The sequence below is a fragment of the Vicugna pacos genome, chromosome 22 (assembly GCF_048564905.1).
Source record: "Vicugna pacos chromosome 22, VicPac4, whole genome shotgun sequence".
Taxonomy (NCBI): Eukaryota; Metazoa; Chordata; class Mammalia; order Artiodactyla; family Camelidae; genus Vicugna; species Vicugna pacos.
In genome coordinates, this window is record NC_133008.1 from 27,560,727 (window position 1) to 27,578,895 (window position 18,169).

The 18,169-nt window shown below is 59.6% G+C and overlaps 2 protein-coding genes across 3 annotated transcripts; one reads left to right on the top strand and one right to left on the bottom strand.

Annotated features, from left to right (window-relative positions):
• Positions 1–146: 146 nt before the first annotated feature.
• On the bottom strand, positions 147–7,705 carry LRRC8E (leucine rich repeat containing 8 VRAC subunit E). 2 transcript variants are annotated; one of them, XM_015241094.3, is made up of 3 exons: positions 7,627–7,705; positions 4,029–4,183; positions 147–3,416 (listed from the first exon to the last, which is right to left on the bottom strand). In XM_015241094.3, exons 2-3 carry the CDS (start codon positions 4,164–4,166, stop codon positions 1,173–1,175), a joined length of 2,382 nt encoding a protein of 793 aa, XP_015096580.2. In that variant the 5' UTR covers positions 4,167–4,183; positions 7,627–7,705; the 3' UTR covers positions 147–1,172. The 2 variants fall into 2 exon arrangements, with proteins under 2 accessions (XP_015096580.2, XP_015096581.2); XM_015241095.3 differs by lacking the exon at positions 7,627–7,705 and adding an exon at positions 4,385–5,588.
• A 3,108-nt stretch (positions 7,706–10,813) lies between these two features.
• On the top strand, positions 10,814–15,304 carry PRR36 (proline rich 36). Its single transcript, XM_072947019.1, has 5 exons — positions 10,814–11,849; positions 11,966–12,065; positions 12,299–12,411; positions 12,505–14,388; positions 14,545–15,304. Exons 1-5 carry the CDS (start codon positions 11,582–11,584, stop codon positions 15,054–15,056), a joined length of 2,877 nt encoding a protein of 958 aa, XP_072803120.1. The 5' UTR covers positions 10,814–11,581; the 3' UTR covers positions 15,057–15,304.
• Positions 15,305–18,169: the final 2,865 nt, after the last annotated feature.

Consider the following 18,169-nt stretch of genomic DNA (forward strand, 5'->3'; position numbering starts at 1 on the left):
TTGGCTGAGGTCTTTTTCTGCCTCTGCTCACGGTCAGAGACTCATATGTACCCTTGACCCTGTCACGTGACTTGCCACTTGCTGCGTTTTGGTTTGGTGAAATCAAAAGCTTAGACAATGTGAGGAGTGGACACAAGAGATCAGAATTACAGTTCTCATAGTATTATTTATTGAGCGCTCACTGATGTACACTTCCTCACATGGGGAACATTTGAAAGACAAAGTCCCTGCCTGTCCTTAGAAAAATGTACCTTCCACAGCAGGTGTTCTTAACCTGGGGTCCACAATCCTTAGGGTGTCCCTGACTAGCCCTCTGGGGGTTCTGGAGGAATCTGTTAAAATGCCTGAAGTTGTTTGCAGAACTTTTCATGCATGTGTTCATGAGCATTTTCCTGAGGAAGGAGATGCCCACCTTTTATCAGATTTCTCAAAGGGTCTAAGGACCTAAAAAGAAGTTCAGAATCCCTAATCTAGACACCCAGATATCTGCTCTGTAGGCCAACACTTCTCAACATACAGGCCTGGAACCACCTGCATCAGAATTACCTGGGATGCTTATATTTACAGACAAGTTCCTGACCTCCAGCCAAGCCTCCTGAGTCAGTCTTTCAGGGGTGGGGCCTGGAATGTTTTGTTTGGGGGATGTTGATTTTGAGGAATTGCCAAATATGAGAACCATTTTTCTGAATTCACATGTCTGTGGCAAACAACTCATAAATAGGAGATTAGCATCAAAGTTAGGGGTAGGAGGAGCCAGTCCCTTGCGTCTGTGTCCCCTCCTTGGGAGAGAACTCCAGATATAAGCTGTTCTGGTCAGGGGAGAGGATTGAAATCCCATTGGGATGTGCCCACCCCCCCATACATGGCACTGTTTGAATTAGACGGGGGAGGGCAGGAGTTCTGGCCCAGGGCTGGGAGCAAGCCAGCCAGCCAAAGACACAGGTGTGGTTTTGGTCTGAGAATCTGATGACTGAGTTAATCCCTCCATTCTGCTCAACCCCAAATCCATGGCCTCCCATCTCTCCCCAGACAAACCAGTCCCGGGATCTTGCCTAGGCCCCAGCAGCCTGATATGTCTGCTCCCCGTCTCCTGACCTGAACCCACTTGGCCACCTCCCTTGGAGATGAGGTAGCATCCGGAAGGCCTCTATCTCCACCTGCCCCTCCTGGCTTCACTCCACCTCCATCCTGTCCCGCACCTCTGCCGGCAGCCCCTCATAAAGGGTGTCCTCCACCAGTATCCCTGCCTTCTTGAGCCCTCCACAGTGGCCGAGTTCTTCGGGCAGTGCCTCTAGCTGGTTGCCCTTGAGTTCTAGGCGGCTGAGGGCCCTGAGGGCCCCCACCTGGGGCGAGAGCTGGCGCAGGTGGTTGTATCCAAGGAGCAATGTCCGCAGCTTGCGGCAGGAGAAGAGCTCATCGGGCAGGAACTCCAGGGCATTGTAGGAGAGAGCCAGGTGCTGCAGGTTCTGGAGGAGGCCCAGCTCGGCCGGCAGGGAGCGCAGCCCATTGTGGGAGACGTCCAGCAGGCGGAGACCGGAGCACATGCCTAGCTGCGGGGGTAGGGTCTCCAGCTTGTTGTGGTTGAGATAGAGCTGTTCGAGGCCCCGAAGCTTCCTCACGTGCTCGGGGACATAGGCAATCTGGTTGTGCCACAGCCGGAGCGTGACCAGCTTGCGGCAGTGCTGGAAACTGAGGATCTCCTCGATGGACCGCAGGTGGTTGTCCTTGAGATCGAGTTCCTGCAGTGCGCCCAGACTGAAGACGGCGTGGGGGATGCGCTCCAGCCCACAGGCCACCAGCTCCAGCTCCCGAAGCACCGCCAGCTTCTTGAGGCTGTTCAGTGCCAGCAGGCGGGCCCCGTCATTGTGCAGGCTGAGCCGTTGCAGGTGCCCAGCCACGTCGGTCACGCTGGCTGGCACCTTACCGGCGTTGCTCCGCAGAGACAGCACCTTCAGCTGCTTCAGCTCCCGGAGGCTTTCGAGGGTCGCCGCCCGGGCCAGCTCCGGGGGAAAGAGCCCCTCCAAATGCAGCTCGTCCAGGCCCCGCAGTCCGAACACCCAGAGGGGCACCTCGCGGAGCTCCTCGCACTTGACCCGGATGACTTTCAGGCGGTCCCGCAGGAAGACCTGGGAGGAGAAGGGCAGCCTGGCAGGTGAGTGGAGCAGGCTAAGCTCCTGCAGGTGCACCAGCTGCGAGAGGCCCGGGGGGAAGGTGATGTCGCAGATGGCCTCCAGCCGCAGTGCCTCCAGCTCGCTGAGCTCGAAGACCGTGTCAGGCAGTCCCGGGAGCATGCAGAGGGCCAGCTCCAGCCGGCCCCGGGCATTGCGCTGCAGTTTCTGCCGCAGTTTCTCAGCTGTCCACTCGTGGTTGAGGTTGAGCTGTTTCAGGCGGCTTTCGCTGACCTCAGAGAGGAAGACAGCAAAGCGCTTCGAGTAAAGCGAGTCGTACTGGTCAATGAGGTGCAGCATGAAGGCAAAGTCGTTCTTGACGTCGGGGATGTCCCCCATGCCCGTCTCCTCCCGCACAGACCGGAAGGAGTACTCCTTGAGGGGCCGGTGGAAAAGCCAGTAGAGCGTGTAGAGGCAGGTGATGCCATAGACGCACACGAAGGAGATGTAGCAGAAAGCCAGCTTGGAGAAGAGGTGGGCTTTGGTATGGTTACAGCAGAAGCTGGCGTAGCCCGTGACCTCTGAGGTCTCCACCCTGCAGGCCACCAGGAAGCTGATCTTCTCCACGTAGACAAGGTTGTAGACCAGGATGGCAAAGAACTTGCAGACCTTGAGCACCATCTGCCGGATGTACATGGTGTACAAGATGTCCCCCTCTTCCACATGCACGCGGAATTTCTTGACTTTCTCGAACAGGGCTTTGGCCTGCTCACCCTCCTTCTTGTCCAGCAGGGTGACAGCTGGTGGCTCAGTCACCACCTTCTCGGGCTCCACCAGCACCTTCTCCTTCTCACCCTCACCAGCCTTCCCCGGCCCGGCAGCAGCTGCCACGGTCACCATTGCCCGCCCAGCGGTGGGGCCCTTGTGGTTCTCCCCAGAGACCTCAGACAGGGCCCGCGTGGTCCACGGTGAGTCGAAACACTTGCCCAGGATAGAGATGAAGTGCTCAATCTTGGAGCTGGTGCCAGGGAATTTGAACCAGAAGCTGGTGCAGACCATGAAGATGAGCGTGTGGATGACGACCAGGTAGGGGAAGTACTTGGCATACCAGTGTAGGGCCGTCTCATAGCAGAGCTGGTTAATGAAGCTGTACTGCTGCAGGTCCAGGTTGTTCTTGAGGCCGCTCACCTCCCGGAGATCCCCCATCTGCTCCGAGACCCCCCGAGGCAGCAGTTGCTGGCATGGGGCCTCCGATAAGTTCTCCCGGGGTTCGTGACTGGGCAGACAGATGATCTTGTCCTGGGTCACCTGGGGATGGGGGAGAGGCCAAAAGAGGGTGAAGAGGCTGGGTGGCCAGGAAGTTGCAGCAGGGTGGAGGGGAGGAAGCAGGCTGAAGGCAGAAGTGGCCCCGATCAGTCCCCAACTGTCCCCAGCTGGCTGTGACTTTGGAGGAGTCAATAAAGCTCTGAGCATCAGAGTTTATCTGAAAAAAAGAGCCAGGTTAACTGTGTCCCTGGAAAAGATGTTGAAGTCCTAACCCCCAATACCTGTGAATGTGGCCTTGTTTGGAAATAGCCTTTGTAGAGCAGATGTAATCAAGTTAAGGTGAGGTCGTTGGGGTGGGACCTAACCCAATAGGACTTTGTCCTTATGAAAGGTAGAAATTTGGACATAGAGACACAGACGCGCGGACACACACACACAGGGAAAAGGCTCTGAAGATACAATGAGAATGTCATTTATAAACCAAGGAATACCAGAGGCCACCAGAATCTAGAAGAGAGGCATGGAGCACATTCGCCTGCCTCTCCTGTCAACACTTAAGAGTTCAGACATCCAGTCTGTACAACTGTGAGACCATAATGGGGAAGACTTCCGGAACCCAAGCCCCGCCCCCAGAGACCCCGCCCCGCCCCTTACCTGGAGGGTGCAGCCGAAGACCCCGATCATGAGCATAGCCACCGTGAGGTACTCGGCCAGCACGTCCCACCAGGGTTTGAGCACCTTGAAGGCGGGCTGCTGCTCCGTGAACTGCTTGAACTCTGCCACGGGAATCATCCCGTCTACGGGAGCGCCTGTGGGAGAGCAGGAAGCAGCGGGAGAGACCCTCAGAAGGGGGCGCCTGGTGCTGGGTCCTCAGAAGAGCCAGACACAGTCCTCTGCTCCCAGTCCGCGCTCCACCCTGCCCAAATCTGGCAGAACCCACAAGCTGCGTGCTCCCGTACCCTCCCCGCCCCCCACCAGACCTCCGGGAGGCCAGCGACTGCGGGCCTCACCTCCTCTGCTTCCTGGGACCCCTGCTTGCCCTCTCAGAGCTCAGGAGGGGCAGTCCACGGGGCCCCTGCCCCACAGCTTGCCCGTGTGGCCTTCGCCCGGAACCCAGGCATCTCCTCCCACTCTTGACGCCAATCCCGAAACACTGGCTCTGCTTCTCTGACTCCAGACACCCAGTAGTCAGGCGGCCAGCCCAGGCTCCCTCCACCACAGGCCCAGAGAGAGTCCCGAGGCTCAGGACTTCCGGGGCGTGGGGCCCCCCCACCCCCTTCAGGGGCGCTCTGGGCACCACCTCCAACCTCCAACCGGAAAAGCCGGCTGGAGCCTGGCTCTGGTTACGGGCCCCAGGGGCAGGGAGTGGAGAAGCTGAAGGCCGGTCAGCCCTCGGGGGTGGTGACAGTGACTGGGACACCTGGATTTCTAGAGGGGCTAGTGTCCAGAATCTGAGGCAGAAAACCGAGACCTGGGCTCTGAGAGGCAGGGCAGGAGAGTGCTAGGATGGGCCGAGGGGCAGAGGAGCAGGAAGTGGAAAACTCTCAGGGGAAGAGCCAGGGTGACACCTAGGACTGGGACAGGGCTGGGCTGCCAGGCTCCTGGGCGGCCGGCCCACTCTGTCTGTCCCTGGGTTTCATTTTAGACCAAGGTATCATTATTCCAGATACAGACAGCCAGGCACAAGTCACATAGGGGCGTGGGCCATGTGCTGGGACGTCATCCTCCCAGGCAGGCAGGTGGGGAGCCTCATTCTCTCTCCCTGAGACTGGAGGGGGGAGGAGAAGGAGGCAGCGAGGCCCCCACTGTCTCCGAGGAGGCTCCTAGGCCGGTCCGTCCCTCCCAGCATCCATGCTCTCCAATATGCAGTTTTCTCACACAGCCTGCTGTCCTCACCCTGACAGCCTGTCACTGGGCATGCACTGGCCAAGGAAGGGAGGTATCTGGGCCACCAGTGGGTCCTCCAGCCTCCCACCCATCTCCTGGGGGGGAACCTGGCCCATGTCCCACACCTCAGCCAATTGCTCTGACACCTCTATGCCTCTCTTTTGGTCCCCATAACCCTTGAAGGCCTTAGGGGCTACTCCTGAGTGAGGACAAGGTAGGGGTGGGCAGGAATATAGGATGTAGGCCCCACCCACCAGGATGAGAGCAGACAGTCCACCACACCCCTTAATCCCATCAGAGGCTCCCACCTCTGTCCCAGGGATGGCATGCAAGGGACAGGGACACACCTGCACACACCCTGTATACCTGGGGCCCCGACTCAAGCCCTGACTCATCCATCACCAGGCTCACGCAAGGGGGTACACAGACAGCACAGGACTCCTCACCCAGTGGCCCATCCCTCACGCTGTTTCTTGTCCTGTCCTAAACAAGGGGTAGGAGAGCATAACTCAGTGTTAGAGTGCATGCTCAGTGTGCATGAGATCCTAGGTCCAGTCCCCAGTACCTCCATTAAAAAAAAGAGATTGTCCTAACCAACAAGGAGAGTAAAGATGCCCAGTGCATCACAGTCTTAGGCACTGGGGAATCTGGAAGAAATACACCCAGGGCAGCTCAGCAGCCCTCAGGGGCCAAATTGCAGCCACCAAAACGGACACATGGGGGCGTTCTAGAGCATGCATATCAGTGTCTGTGTATGAAGTGCAAGGACACACTGAGCTGAGGGGAGACCCAGGACCAAGGAGCCAGCCATATGCCCCCTTCCACTTCTGGCTACCTGTCCCTTCAAGGGATGCTGCTCCACTGCTTAACTGCAGAATGGTAACTCTGGGGCTGTGGCAGAATTGCCAGACAGATGGGCAGGGAACAACTTCTTCAGGCCTCTGAGTCCCTGCCACCCATCAGGACCCATCTCGAAATGGAGGAAGGTCTGCCACTGACCATCCTGGGTCCACAATTAAAGACAAAGCAGAGACACCCAGGGTCCCCAGCGGATGGCCTAGAGTCTCCCTTGGAACAAGGTGTATACACAAGAGCATCAGAGGCAGACATGGGGTTATCATTATCTGTCTCCGTGACTCAGTCTCGGTCATCCCAAACCTACCATTAAGCTTCCGCAGACACAGGCTGACCCCCTTTTGTCTAAACAGGGCTGGTGGGAGGGCTCAGGGAGAAGGGTTCATGGGGGCATGGAGACAGAGAACTTAACTTACAGCCACTAGACCCTCAGTGCCTCATTTTATCCCTGGGATGTAGGGACACTCTTTCTCCAGACTTGGGGTAGTAAAATAACCTATTGAAGATATCACAGCTACAAGTGACATCTGAGATGGGACCCCCAAGTCCCCTCTGTCTGATTGCCTGTGCTGTTCCATGCTGAGTGAGAACGTGTGGCTGAGATGAAGCATCTTTGCCAAAAGAACCTCATAAAGGGGTTCCTTCCGGCAGACAAGAGATGGTGTGGGGGATGGCTGCTCTGCACACCAGGCCGGGGTGTCTTTGTCAGACTGAGACCGGGCACAGGCCCCTACTCAGCCTTAGCTCCACCCACCCATGCCTCCACTTGCTGCTTCTCTCTCAGGCCCTCCCCCAGTCCCCAGCTAGCCTCCAGACACACAGGCGGCGGCGGTGGTGGGTGCTCCTGGTCTAGCCACCCCCTCCCCGCCCCGTCCCCACCCACAGGCCATGCTAAGGGACAAAGAAGAAACAGTGACATTTGTCAGCCCTGCAACTGTCCTTGGAGGGCACAAGGTCCAACTTTTGACTTTTACACAAGGGAGAAACTGTGGCCTGGGTTGGGGAGGGTGGCCCAGTAGTCACAGATCCTGTTCTGGGACCCAGGCCTGGGGACTTACAACCTAGTAGTTTTCCAAGCTGCCCTGCCAGGGCTTAGGGGTCCGGAGTCAGACGGGGGAGTCAAGTCTCAGAAGGGACAGCCTGGTGAGGCCCCCACGTGGTAGGAGTCTGCAGAGTTGAAGGGCTCACAGGGATGAGTTAGCAGCAGCGGAGGAGAGGGAAAAAACATGGTGAAGACTCCCAGAGTGGACCCCAACCTGTTGATCTTCACTCCGTCCTTGGCCAGGCCTGCTGGGCTCCCTGGACAGGCGCCCTTGGGCTGGCCAGAACCGGGCCTCTCTCTGCCCGTGTCCCCACTTCCACCCCTCCACCCTTCCCTGGCTCCTTGTGTGCCCTGGAGGCAGGCATTGGGCTCAGGTCACAGTGCCAGCCGCACCTGGGGCCGACCTCCCGTCGGTCAGATCCTCACCCCACAAGCCAGGTCCCCAGGGGCGGAGAGTCACCCACTCACCGCACAGGCCGGATGCTGGTTCCAACTGTTGTGTCCCTGGGACCCGCGCGGCCCGGACTCCCGCAGAGTTCCCGGGCCAGGCTGGGTGAGTCAGGGCGGGCGGGCGGGAGGAACAGGAGGCGGGAGCCGTCCCGCCCCGCCCACCGGGCGTCTCGGCCCCACCTCCCTTAGGGCGCTCCCAGGTCGCCCCCGACTCCTGGCACTGCGGGATCGTGGCGGGGAGGACGATCCTCATCCTGATGTCCCCGAAGTGAGCTAGGGGCTGGTCAGAGGAGCCGAGGGCCTTAGAACTCTGGGCTGTGCTGCAGTGGGGCGGACCTGGTGTGGGGAGGGGTGTGGAAACTGAGGGGGGCTGGAGGCGCTGGGTTCCCAAAACCAACCTATGGGCACCCTTCTGGGAGCCAGGCTGTATCGATCCTGTCAAGAACGCGTGAAAGTCCTCCTCCTCCCTTCACCTCCAGGTGCAGAGCCACCTGGCCTCAAGGCTCAATCAAGGAACCAGTGACCAGGGCCCAGGGGAAGCTGGGCAGAGTAGGGGCTGACCCTGCCCAGCCCTCCAATGGGGGAGGAGAGGGAGCAAGCTGCTCCCAGGTCCTGGTCGAGGGTGGGCTCAGAGGTCAGAGGGCTTGGTGAGCTGGGGCTAGAGTCCAGTCTGGGAGTCCGGCTTCTGAAAGTGAGACTGCCTCCCCACCCCCACGATTTCCTCCCCACCCTCAGAGGCCTGGGCTGGGTCTTAGACAAGCCGTTTTTGACCTTGATCTGCTCTGCCTGCAAAACTCAAGGGAGAGGGGACATGGACCAGGTCGGGTGAGTGAGACCCCCTCTCCCAGGGGGAAAAGAAACCCAGGAGTTCACCAGATCAGAGGCAGTCTGAACCTTGAGGGCTGGGACCCCCTGAACTTAGGCTCCTCTGTGAAACCCTGCAATGGGCATGGCGCTTGGAGAAATCCCTGTGGGTTCGACCACAGGCAGTCCAAAGATAAAACTTCATTGTGTGGACAAGATAAGCAGAACCACCTTCTCTCTCAGAGCATCTGCTCTAGTTGGGACTGTGTGCGCATGCTCAGGAGACAGATGATAAGAATGCAAACAAATAAAGGAACAAGATAATGTCAGTTTGTGTCAAGTGTGACAGTATATAACAAAGTGAGGTGAAATGAAGTGGTAGTAAGGCCCAGGACATTTTTAGACAAATATTTTCTTTCTCTTTTTCTAGCCTTGGGAGAAACTCCTGGTTTTGTTTCCAGCTTTATGCTGGGCTGAGTGTCCTGTTACACACCACTTTGTCCACTTGTGCAAGAGTCTCTGAGGCCACGGGAATCAAAGCCCCCTGAACCCCAGTCACATGTCTCTTCTGCTCCTCACCATGTCCCCAAGCCCTTGGGTTGGTGCCTGGCACACAGTGGGCATTCAGTAAATGATGGATGGATGCTTGAGGTGTTGTCTAAGTTTGGGCTCTTCTAGATGCAGACACTGAGGTGAGGAATCGGAGGCAAATAGTTTCTCTAGAAGGTGATCTCAGGAAATATTAATGATAAGGCAATGGGGAAGGTAAGGAAGCCAGTAAAAGTTAATAAGAGTGCATCAATGGGAGTGAATGAGCAGGTTACCAATGTGGGGGCCTGGGGCTCCACTGTGCTGGAGAGCTCTGGGAGATGGTGGAAGACACACCTCCAAGTTGTCCCACTCCAGAGGCGAGGGAGTTGAAGCATTGATGCACCAGCTCCTGTCTGTCATGGCTGAAGGATGCTCTGGAGAAGGGGATGGAGGGAACATTAACTCCCAGGAACTTCTGACTTTCCCTGCATGTGGGGACTGTAGGTATTCAGGGAATACAGGGGAGGCTATAGGGCACCTGCCTCAGGTGTAGACATTTGAGTGCAATGTCTGGGTCGTCTGACACACGTACAACGCTTTTCAATTGTTCTACAGACTGTCCACTTTACATTCCATTGGCAGTTTGTGAGTTTTCATACATTGGTACTATCTAGGCTTTTAAACAATTGTGGAAAACACACATGAAACACAGAATTTGCCATCTTAACCATTTTTAGGTGCACATCTCAGTGGCAGTAATACATTCACAGTGTTGTGCAACCATCACCACCATCTATCTCCAGAACTTTTTTCATTTTGCATAACTGAAACTCTGTCCCCACTAAACACAAATTCCCCGTCCCTCTCTCTCACTCTGACACCCACCATTGGACCATCCATCTTTATGAATTCCAGCCCTCTAGGGACCTCATATAAGTGGAATCACAGTGGCTGCACCATTTTACATTTCCATCAAAAGTACATTCCAGTTTCTCCACATTCTCACCAACACTTGATATTTAATACCCAATTTTTAAGGTTCTGTGAGCCTAAGGTAGTTATCTGCTGCTGTGTAACAAACTACCCCCAAACCTAGCAGCTTAAGACAACAAGCATTTATTGTCTCACATAGTTTCTGAAGGTCAGGAATCAGAGAGACTACAATGGGTGGTTCAACAGTCCTTCTCCCCCATCAGCCAAGTTTTCACACGCTCAGAACCGCCCCCCCCCCATAATCTGATCCCCTCTCCAAAGCCCAGCTCTCCCAGAAAGCCTTTGCTGACTTGACTTCATGTGACTTGGGAGGGTGTGGAGAGTGGGGGTGCTCTGCCTTGCAGAAGGCTGGGTCTTCTCTCACGATAAGGTGATCTCTCTCCCTCTCATCCTTCCTTTCTTCCTCTCTTCCCCCAAACCGGGGGTCTACCCCTGCATTTCCAGGACTGCATTCTCCCACCACTGTCCGTACTCCAACCAGGTAGGGGGTTTCCGGGGGTCTGTGAAAAGCTTTTAGGTTTTAGGTTTTAGTTCTCCCCTCCGAGAACTCTGAGGGGGTCCGCCTCCGCGGTCGCAAAGGCAAGGACAGGGCCAGGGACACCGACCGGCCAGATTGGTTGATTGGGCACAAGACGCGATGGTCCAGCCCCCTGGTTGCCAAGGCTCAGCCTATCTGCGTCCAGGCGGGCCTTGGTTGCCAGGTGGTTGGGGTGGGGGCCCCGGCAGGTGTGGGTCTGTGGCAGGAGGTGGGGAGGAAGCTTAGGCCAGGTCGGGGACCTCAAGGGATTTCCCCTAAAGCTCCTCTGTTTGGGTGCCTGGGGTCCTTAGGCGCAGCCTCAGAGAAGCCACCCCTCCCTCCTACGCGCGCTCCCCTCTACTCGGCGCGCTCCCGCCTCCGCCTCCCGGGTCTGCATCCAGCGCCTTCCCTTCTCCCTTGCCCGCAGCCGAGGGGCGGGCCCGCTTCCCCGCGCCGCCGCCCACTCCCCTCGCTTGCCCTTCGCTCGCGGCCCACCGCTGAGCTCCCACCCGGCCCCACCCCAGGCTACCCAGCGTGGAGCGGCGGGAGGCCGGAGCCCGAGGTGAGCTCGGCGCCAGCAGGTGGACAGGCGGCGCGGCCCAGGGCCCAGCTGGGGGAGGGGACGAGCTCGGGAAGCGGGTCTTTGTCTCCCCGAGTCCGTTCGCGGGCAGCCGGGGCCGCTCCTCCTCCCGGCAGGTGCCTGCATCCCTCAGGGAGGCCCGGGGCGGCGCTGGGGCCTGGCAAGGAGTCCTGGGCGTGCTCTCCCGTCCCTCTCATCTGGAACCTGTGGCAGCCCTCTGTCCCCGAGGATGGTGGTCAGGTTCCCCAAGGGGATGAGGGGGTGGATTTCGGATCAGGAAAGGGAGATGAGGCGGGAGAGGGAGGTGGGCTGAGGCAGGCTGGGCCTGGAGGAAGGCGGTGAGAGCAGGACTTGGGGACAGCCGTGAGCAGCTGCGATGGTGAGCCGTGGGTGGGTGGGAAGGAAGTGGACAGAGGCAGAGGTTTGGGCGCTCATGGGTGGCGACGCTGGGGAAGGAGCTGAGAGGTGCCAGGACCCAGGTCCCTGCAGGCAGTGCAGAGGTCCAGGACCTCGGATGCTGATCAGTCTGTCTCCTCATCAGGTGCGGGATGGACAAGAGGGACAAGACCAGGGCAGGGGCAGCCGGGCGGACCCCCACTTCTCGCTCTCCCAGCCTTCAGACCCCCCGGCCCCCAGGGTCTCCAAGGCCCCCTCCCCCAGTAACCAGCGCGGCTCTCCGAGTTCTGGGAGCAGCGGGAGCTGCAGGGCGAGGGCCCCTGGCAGAGCGAGCCGGGGACAGCCGGGGAGCAGCTCTCCCGGAGGCTACTCCCCGGGTGGGATCTACGCGGAGTGCTGGGACAGGCCCCCGGAGCGCAGGTACCCTAGCCTCCTTCCTTGATTCCAACCCCATCTTCTTGCCCCCTTTTGTTCTGAGGCACTAGCCTCCCCTTCCTTTCTTGGACTTCTGCGTCGACTCGGCCTTCTCTCCACAGCCTCCAGGCCCCCAGCGGCTGGGAGAGGGGAACGCACGCCTGCCAAGACCACAGGCCCAGGCTGTATTTCTAGCCCGGGGCGTGCCAGCGGGCCCACCAGGTAACACGCCCTCCTCTACCCTGGTCCCTTAGGCAAAAGTTAGTGTCTCCATCTGGTACTTTTTAATTAAAGTGCATGGGAGCACTTGAAGATCACTGGGCTCAAATTGGTGAAAGCTATTACTGGTTGGCCGAGAGGACATCTGCTCCATTTTACAGACGGGGAAGTGTAGACTTGGGAACAAAACAAGAAGCTGGAGCTCTGAGCACAGCCGCCTCCCTCCCTGTTTCCAGGCAAGGCCCTCTTGGGCAGAAGGGGCTTCGGCTCCCATCTGAGGAACCCGTGGCCAGAGGAAAAGCCCCAGAAGCTCCCAGAAGGAGTGTCCTGAGTTCCGGGGCACGGAGAGGTATGTGACCTGGGGATGAAAGGGGTTTCTGGGTTGTGAAAGCGACCAGCGGGTAAGTATCTGTGACTCTTCGGCTTTCTGCTTTGTCCCTAGACTCTTCCGAGTCCACCCCAGGCGCCCCCTCCCCAGCCATCTCCCGTCGGTCACGGGCTGCGGGTACTGAGGTTGGTGTACCTCGGGTAGCTCCGAGTGCCCGGCAGCGGCCCTCGACCGAGGTTTCCAGGAAATCAGTGAGCAGCGCCCCTGAGCGCAGCACAGCAGAGCCGAGCTCTGCCGCCAGGAGGCGACCCAGCGCCGGCGTGGGCCTCCAGAGGCCAACCTCGCGCCCCCTGGGCTCCAGCGGCACCCCTCTTTCCTCCCCATCTCGCTCCGGGGCCTCGTTGGCTGGAACACCCCGGACTCTGGGGCATCCCTCCCAGCCCAAGGCGAAAGGACTGCAAGCTCAGCGTCCCCCGCAGGCCACACCGCCAAGGAAGGGCGCACCCCCTGTGCGGGACCTTTCTCCTCCTTTGGCCACATCTTTTCTGCCCTGTCCTACTGCACCGCCTCCCCATGTCCCAGAGACTCCCCTAAGGGACTCTCTTCCTCCGTCTCCACCGACCACCCCTCCTCCCCAGGCTCTTAGCTGTCCTTTGGCCACGCCCCCTCCACTAGCCCCTCCTTCCCTCTCGGCTCCACTGACTTTGCAGGCCCTCCCCACTCCGCCGGCCACACCCCCCTTGCAAGCTCCGCCCACACACCTGAATACATCTTTTCCCGAGGCATCTGCCTCTTCCTTGGCCATGGCCAATTTTCTGGCTTCAAATTCTCCATCAGTTTCACCGTCTCTGCTGAGTATGTCCCCCACCCAGGCTTCTTTGGCTTTAACCCCTCTTCCGGCTCTCCCTTCTCCCTTGGCCACACATCCTTTGGCGAGCCCTCTACCACCAGCCACTGCCCCTCTACAAGCCCCTGTTCCTCAAGCAACATCTCTGAGGAACCCGCCCTCTCCCCTAGCCACACGCCATCTGCAGGCGCCCTCCCCTCTGACCACGCCCCCTCCGCAGACCAGTCCTTCCGTGTCTCCACCTTCTCTTCAGGCCACACCCTGTACACTGCCTCCCACAAAGGACCCTCCCCTGGCCTTATCCCCTCTACAGGCCTCTCCCTCTCTGACCACACTCTCTCTGCAGGGTTCTCCTTTAGGAGCGCCCTCTCCCTTGGCCACGCCCCCGCTACAGATCCCACCTCCTCTAGACACGCCCCTTCGACTGGCCACTCCTCCTACACAGATACCATCTGGGGCCTCACCACCTCTACAGGCCCCTCCATCCTCACTGGCCGTGCCCCCTCCACACACTCCACCTCTGACCACGCCCTCTCTACCACCCTCTCCCTCTCAGATCCTGCCCACTTTGCAGGCTCCACCTTCTCTGGTCTTGCCCCCTCTTCAGGCCCCTCCCTCTCCCCCTACTTCACCCCTTCTGCAAGACCCTCTCTCTCCCCTGGCCACATCTCCTCTGCAAGCTCCACCTTCTTTGGCCTCGCCCCCTCTTCAGGCCCTTCCCTCTCTTGATTCACCCCCTCTGCAAGACCCTCCTTCTCTGGCCACCCCCCCTCTGCAGGTTCCACCTTCCCTGGCCTTGCCCTCTTTGCAGGCCTCTCCCTCTCCCCCTGCCTCACCCCCTCCGCAGGCCCCACGCCGACCCCCGACCCCAGGTCCCGATGCCCCAATCCCGGGCCCACGGCTGACCCTGGCGCTGGCCCCCGGCCCGCCGCCGCCGCCTTCGCGCAGCCCGTCCAGTACGCTAAGCGGCCCGGACCTCGCAGGCCACAGCAGCAGCGCCACGAGCACGCCCGAGGAGCTGCGCGGCTACGATAGCGGGCCCGAGGGCGGCGCCCCGGCCTCCCCTCCCGCCGATGCAGAACTCGCCGCCTGCCACCCGGCGGTCTGGATCCGAGGTTCTGCTCCGCCACTGGCCATCCGCGGCACCCCAGGTAAGTAGCCCTCCAGACTCTGCAGAGCAGTAGGAGGGGCGAGATCTTGGGACCGTAGGAAAGCGGGGTCGCAGGCGAGGCTGAGGGAAGGGGCGGAGTCGTGTGGCGGAGGCAGGGCTTCCAGCTCTCTGCCCAGCCTGACGCCTCTCTCCGCAGGAGCGCCCCTGCCTTGGTCTCCTGCTGCCGGGTCTAGCGCTGCTGACGGCCTGTGCACCATTTACGAGGCTGAAGGGCCTGAATCGGCGACCCCCGCCACAGGCGCTCTGGATCCAGGGCCCGGGCCTGGCGCGGGAGGTGGGAAGGCGTCAGCTGGGGCTGGAGCTGGAGCAGCCTCGCGGGGCGCGAAGCCGGCGCGCCTGGGCGAGTTGCCGCTGGGGGCGCTGCAGGCGAGTGTCGTGCAGCACCTGCTGAGCCGGACGCTGCTGCTAGCTGCCGCAGAGGGTGCCGCGGGCGGCAGCAGCGGTGGCCCAGGGGGTGCGGGGGGAGGCGGCAGCACGGGGGGCGCCCGCACTGCGCTCAGCGACGCCGAACTAGGCCGCTGGGCCGAACTGTTGTCTCCCCTGGACGAGTCCCGCGCCAGCATCACGTCGGTCACCAGCTTCTCCCCGGACGACGTGGCCTCTCCGCAGGGTGACTGGACCGTGGTAGAGGTGGAGACCTTCCACTGAGCCAGACCCTCAGGTTACACCTCTTTGTCTTAGATCTCTCCCTCTCCTCTCTTGGAGTCCCCCTCCCAGTGGATTGGTCTCAGCCCGCTAGAGCCCTAGAATTTTGGTCCACCCTTGCGACTCACCCACATCTTTGGCCAAAAGCCCTCCCCTCAAGCCCTGCCCCTCCCTCGGCCTAGGCCCTACGGGTGTCCAGTGTTTTGTCTACCACGCGCAGCCCTAGTTTCCAATAAAGCTGGAAAACTGAAGCCTGTGCACTTTCGCCTTCGCAGTCGCAGACTGAGGAAGCCCTGTTGGAGCTGACGGTGGGGCTGTGCAGGGCCGGGCCAGGCTGTGCTGGCAGCTGTTCGCGAGCAGGTTGTAGCTCTGGTTGAAGGCCTTCCGTGCACTCCGCAGCCGTGGGTCTTTTCCACTAAGGACAGGGGTGCGCGAGGAGGGGCTGGGGTGCGACTGGGCAATGCTGAGTCCCGGCCCAGCGAGGCGCACCCACCCGCATGCGGGAACATAGGCTTTTTCATGCCCGGCTTCTGATGGAAATGTTAGGTGCAGGAGGGGCCCAGGTGGTGCCGCGCGACCAAGTGGATGAGCTGGGGCATGGCCAGATGACCAAGCTCTCTTCCCACGCCAGGCCAGGGGAGCTGGCACTCCTGGGGGTAGGGGAAGACACGTGGGAAGGGTTTGCTTGAATCCCAGGAGAGGGTGAGGGGGCCCCTTCCTGAGGTCCTTCCTTACAGTGTGCACCCCCTTACTTTGCATGCCCTGGGGTATGGGAAGGAGATAGGGGTGGCCTGACATTGATGGCAATCTCAGGTCCCTCCAGAGCCTCCAACCAGGGTGCACTGCCTTCTGCTTGCCAAGGAGGCTGCAATGCAAAGGGCAGGCCCGCAGGTGGGTCCAGAGCTCATAAAGAGGATTCCCTGCCTTCTAGGCAGACTCACTAGGAGGGGCCTGCTGGAAGGAGCAAACTCTTCCAAGGCTGGGTGGGAGATCGGGCAGCCCTCCCCTTGTCCACTCCTCTCCAGGTGCCCTCACCATGCTCCCCTGTGCCTCCCAACCTTGGGCTTCATCCTTCACCTCAACCTAGGGTGTCCTCCCCAAGCCCCTCCAGCCAGGCATCCTTGCCTCTGCCCCAGAGTCAAGGGTCCTCACCAGAGCCAACCCATGTCTTCACTTGCCTCCCCCAGTCTGAATTCCTTCCCTTCCTCCCACAGTTCTGTCCCCCTGATCCTGGATCCCTCAAACCCCAGCCCTGGGCCCTCCTTCTTCCCAAGTGCCCCTGTGGGAAACACCCCTCGCCCTGGGTCTTCTTCCCTCCCTGAAGGTGTCCTGCTTCACACCAAGAACGATGAAGGCCTAAGGGGAACCACAACTCTCGGGTAGGTAGGACAGAGCAGAACCCTGCGTCAGGCCCTTAGCCCTGTCTCTGCCCCTAGACCCAGTCCCTGCAGTCCGTCCTGTAGGCGGGTTCCTGTCAGACACAAGTCACTAAGTCCTGCCTGTTCACACCCAAGAAGTGCTGCCTCCCAATCTAGGGTCTGAAAAGAAATCGGCCCTGTCCCACTGGGACACCCCTGGGAGCCAAGTAGTGGCAAATTAGAGGTTTCCTTTCCAAGCTGAACCCCCGTGAGGAACCCAAGCGTCCTTGTTTCTAGAAGCTGAGACAAGCCCGAGGGTAGGGGGCTGACTCCTGACATGCTGGGCAGCCAGGACTCCAAGGCCAGCCCCTGAGAGAGAGCAGGGCAGAACCTCAGTTTCCCTGAGGCCCTGCCCATCCTGGGAGCCAGCCGGGTGGAGTTACCCCATGGGAGCAGGAGAGGCAGACAGCAGCTGTCAGGGCTCAGTGTTAAACCAGTGTGAGGTGTTAAGTCTGTGTGAGGGGAGTAGTGCATGGACCCCCAGGAGCCACTGTGTGACAGAACACTAGGTGGGACTCGGCTGTCTTGGTGTATAACCAGTGTCATCCTCTGCTGCTCGGCAAGTATCAGGCAGCAGAGTTGGTCCCACACTGGGTGTAGAGGGCAGGGCCTGGCTGGCATCTGGATGGGCCCAATTAATGTCTCCCCCTGAGAAGACCTTCCTTTGTCATCCCTGGCTCTATCCCCCTGCACTGGCTGGGACTCTGCCTCAGCTCCATGGGGAACCCCATGCAGGACACTGCCTCTCTAGGTCTTCTTCCCCCAGGGGAGTCCCCACTCACTGTCTCCACTGTCTGGTTCAGTTTTGTCTCTGAGCTGACCCCCAACACTTCAGTCCATCTGATGGTGCCCCTGTCACCTAAGCCCTCCATGGCTCCCCCGTGCCCTCAGTTCAAAGTGGAAACTTTCTCCTGACTAGAGAAGCCCCTTCCTGGTCTGGCCATGCCCATACTCTCCTGTTCCTTCTTCACAGACATCAAGTGCCTCTTGCTGGTCCCTGCCATGTCTCTTCTTTATGCTTTTGCTCTGGGAAATGGCCCCCCCACCTCCTCCAGGAAGCCTTCCCTGATTTTCATATACATTCGCCTATTGGGCACTTGCCACACTTACACCCAGGCTGAGCCCCCCTAGTGTCTCTCTTCCCCACTCCGCTTGGGACCCCTCAGAGCCAGGCAAGGAGCAGAGCACCCCAAAGGCCCCAGGAAGCGTGTGCTGAATGAAACTAGACCATGAATCTTCCTGAAGCCCCAAGACCCCTCATTCTTCCTGGTCTCTCAGGGGGAGGTCCCAGTTGAATTGCTCAGGTAGGAAATCCTGCCTCCCCACTCCCTGCCCTCACCATCGCCAGAGCCACCCTTCTGAAAATGCCATGCTCTAAGGCTCTGTCTATAAGTCTGACATCCTAGGTCCTCGGTGGCTTCCTCCAATACTGTCTCTTCCAACCCTCACATTTGGGCTCACATGGAGCCCAGGAATGTCCTTTCCTCTCCCATGCTGCACCCCCAACTGGGCAGCCTCTTTGGTCCCCCAGTGGCCTGCTATGACCTCTACCCCTGATACTCTTAGGCTGTGGGAGGCTCCCAAAGGCTAGGACAGCCTGCTGTCCTCCCCACTGCTTCACCGGATGAGGGGCTGGGGACCCATGCTGCTGGACCCACCCCCACCCCCAGGCCTGCCCCTCTCAGTGTCCCTTGTCCA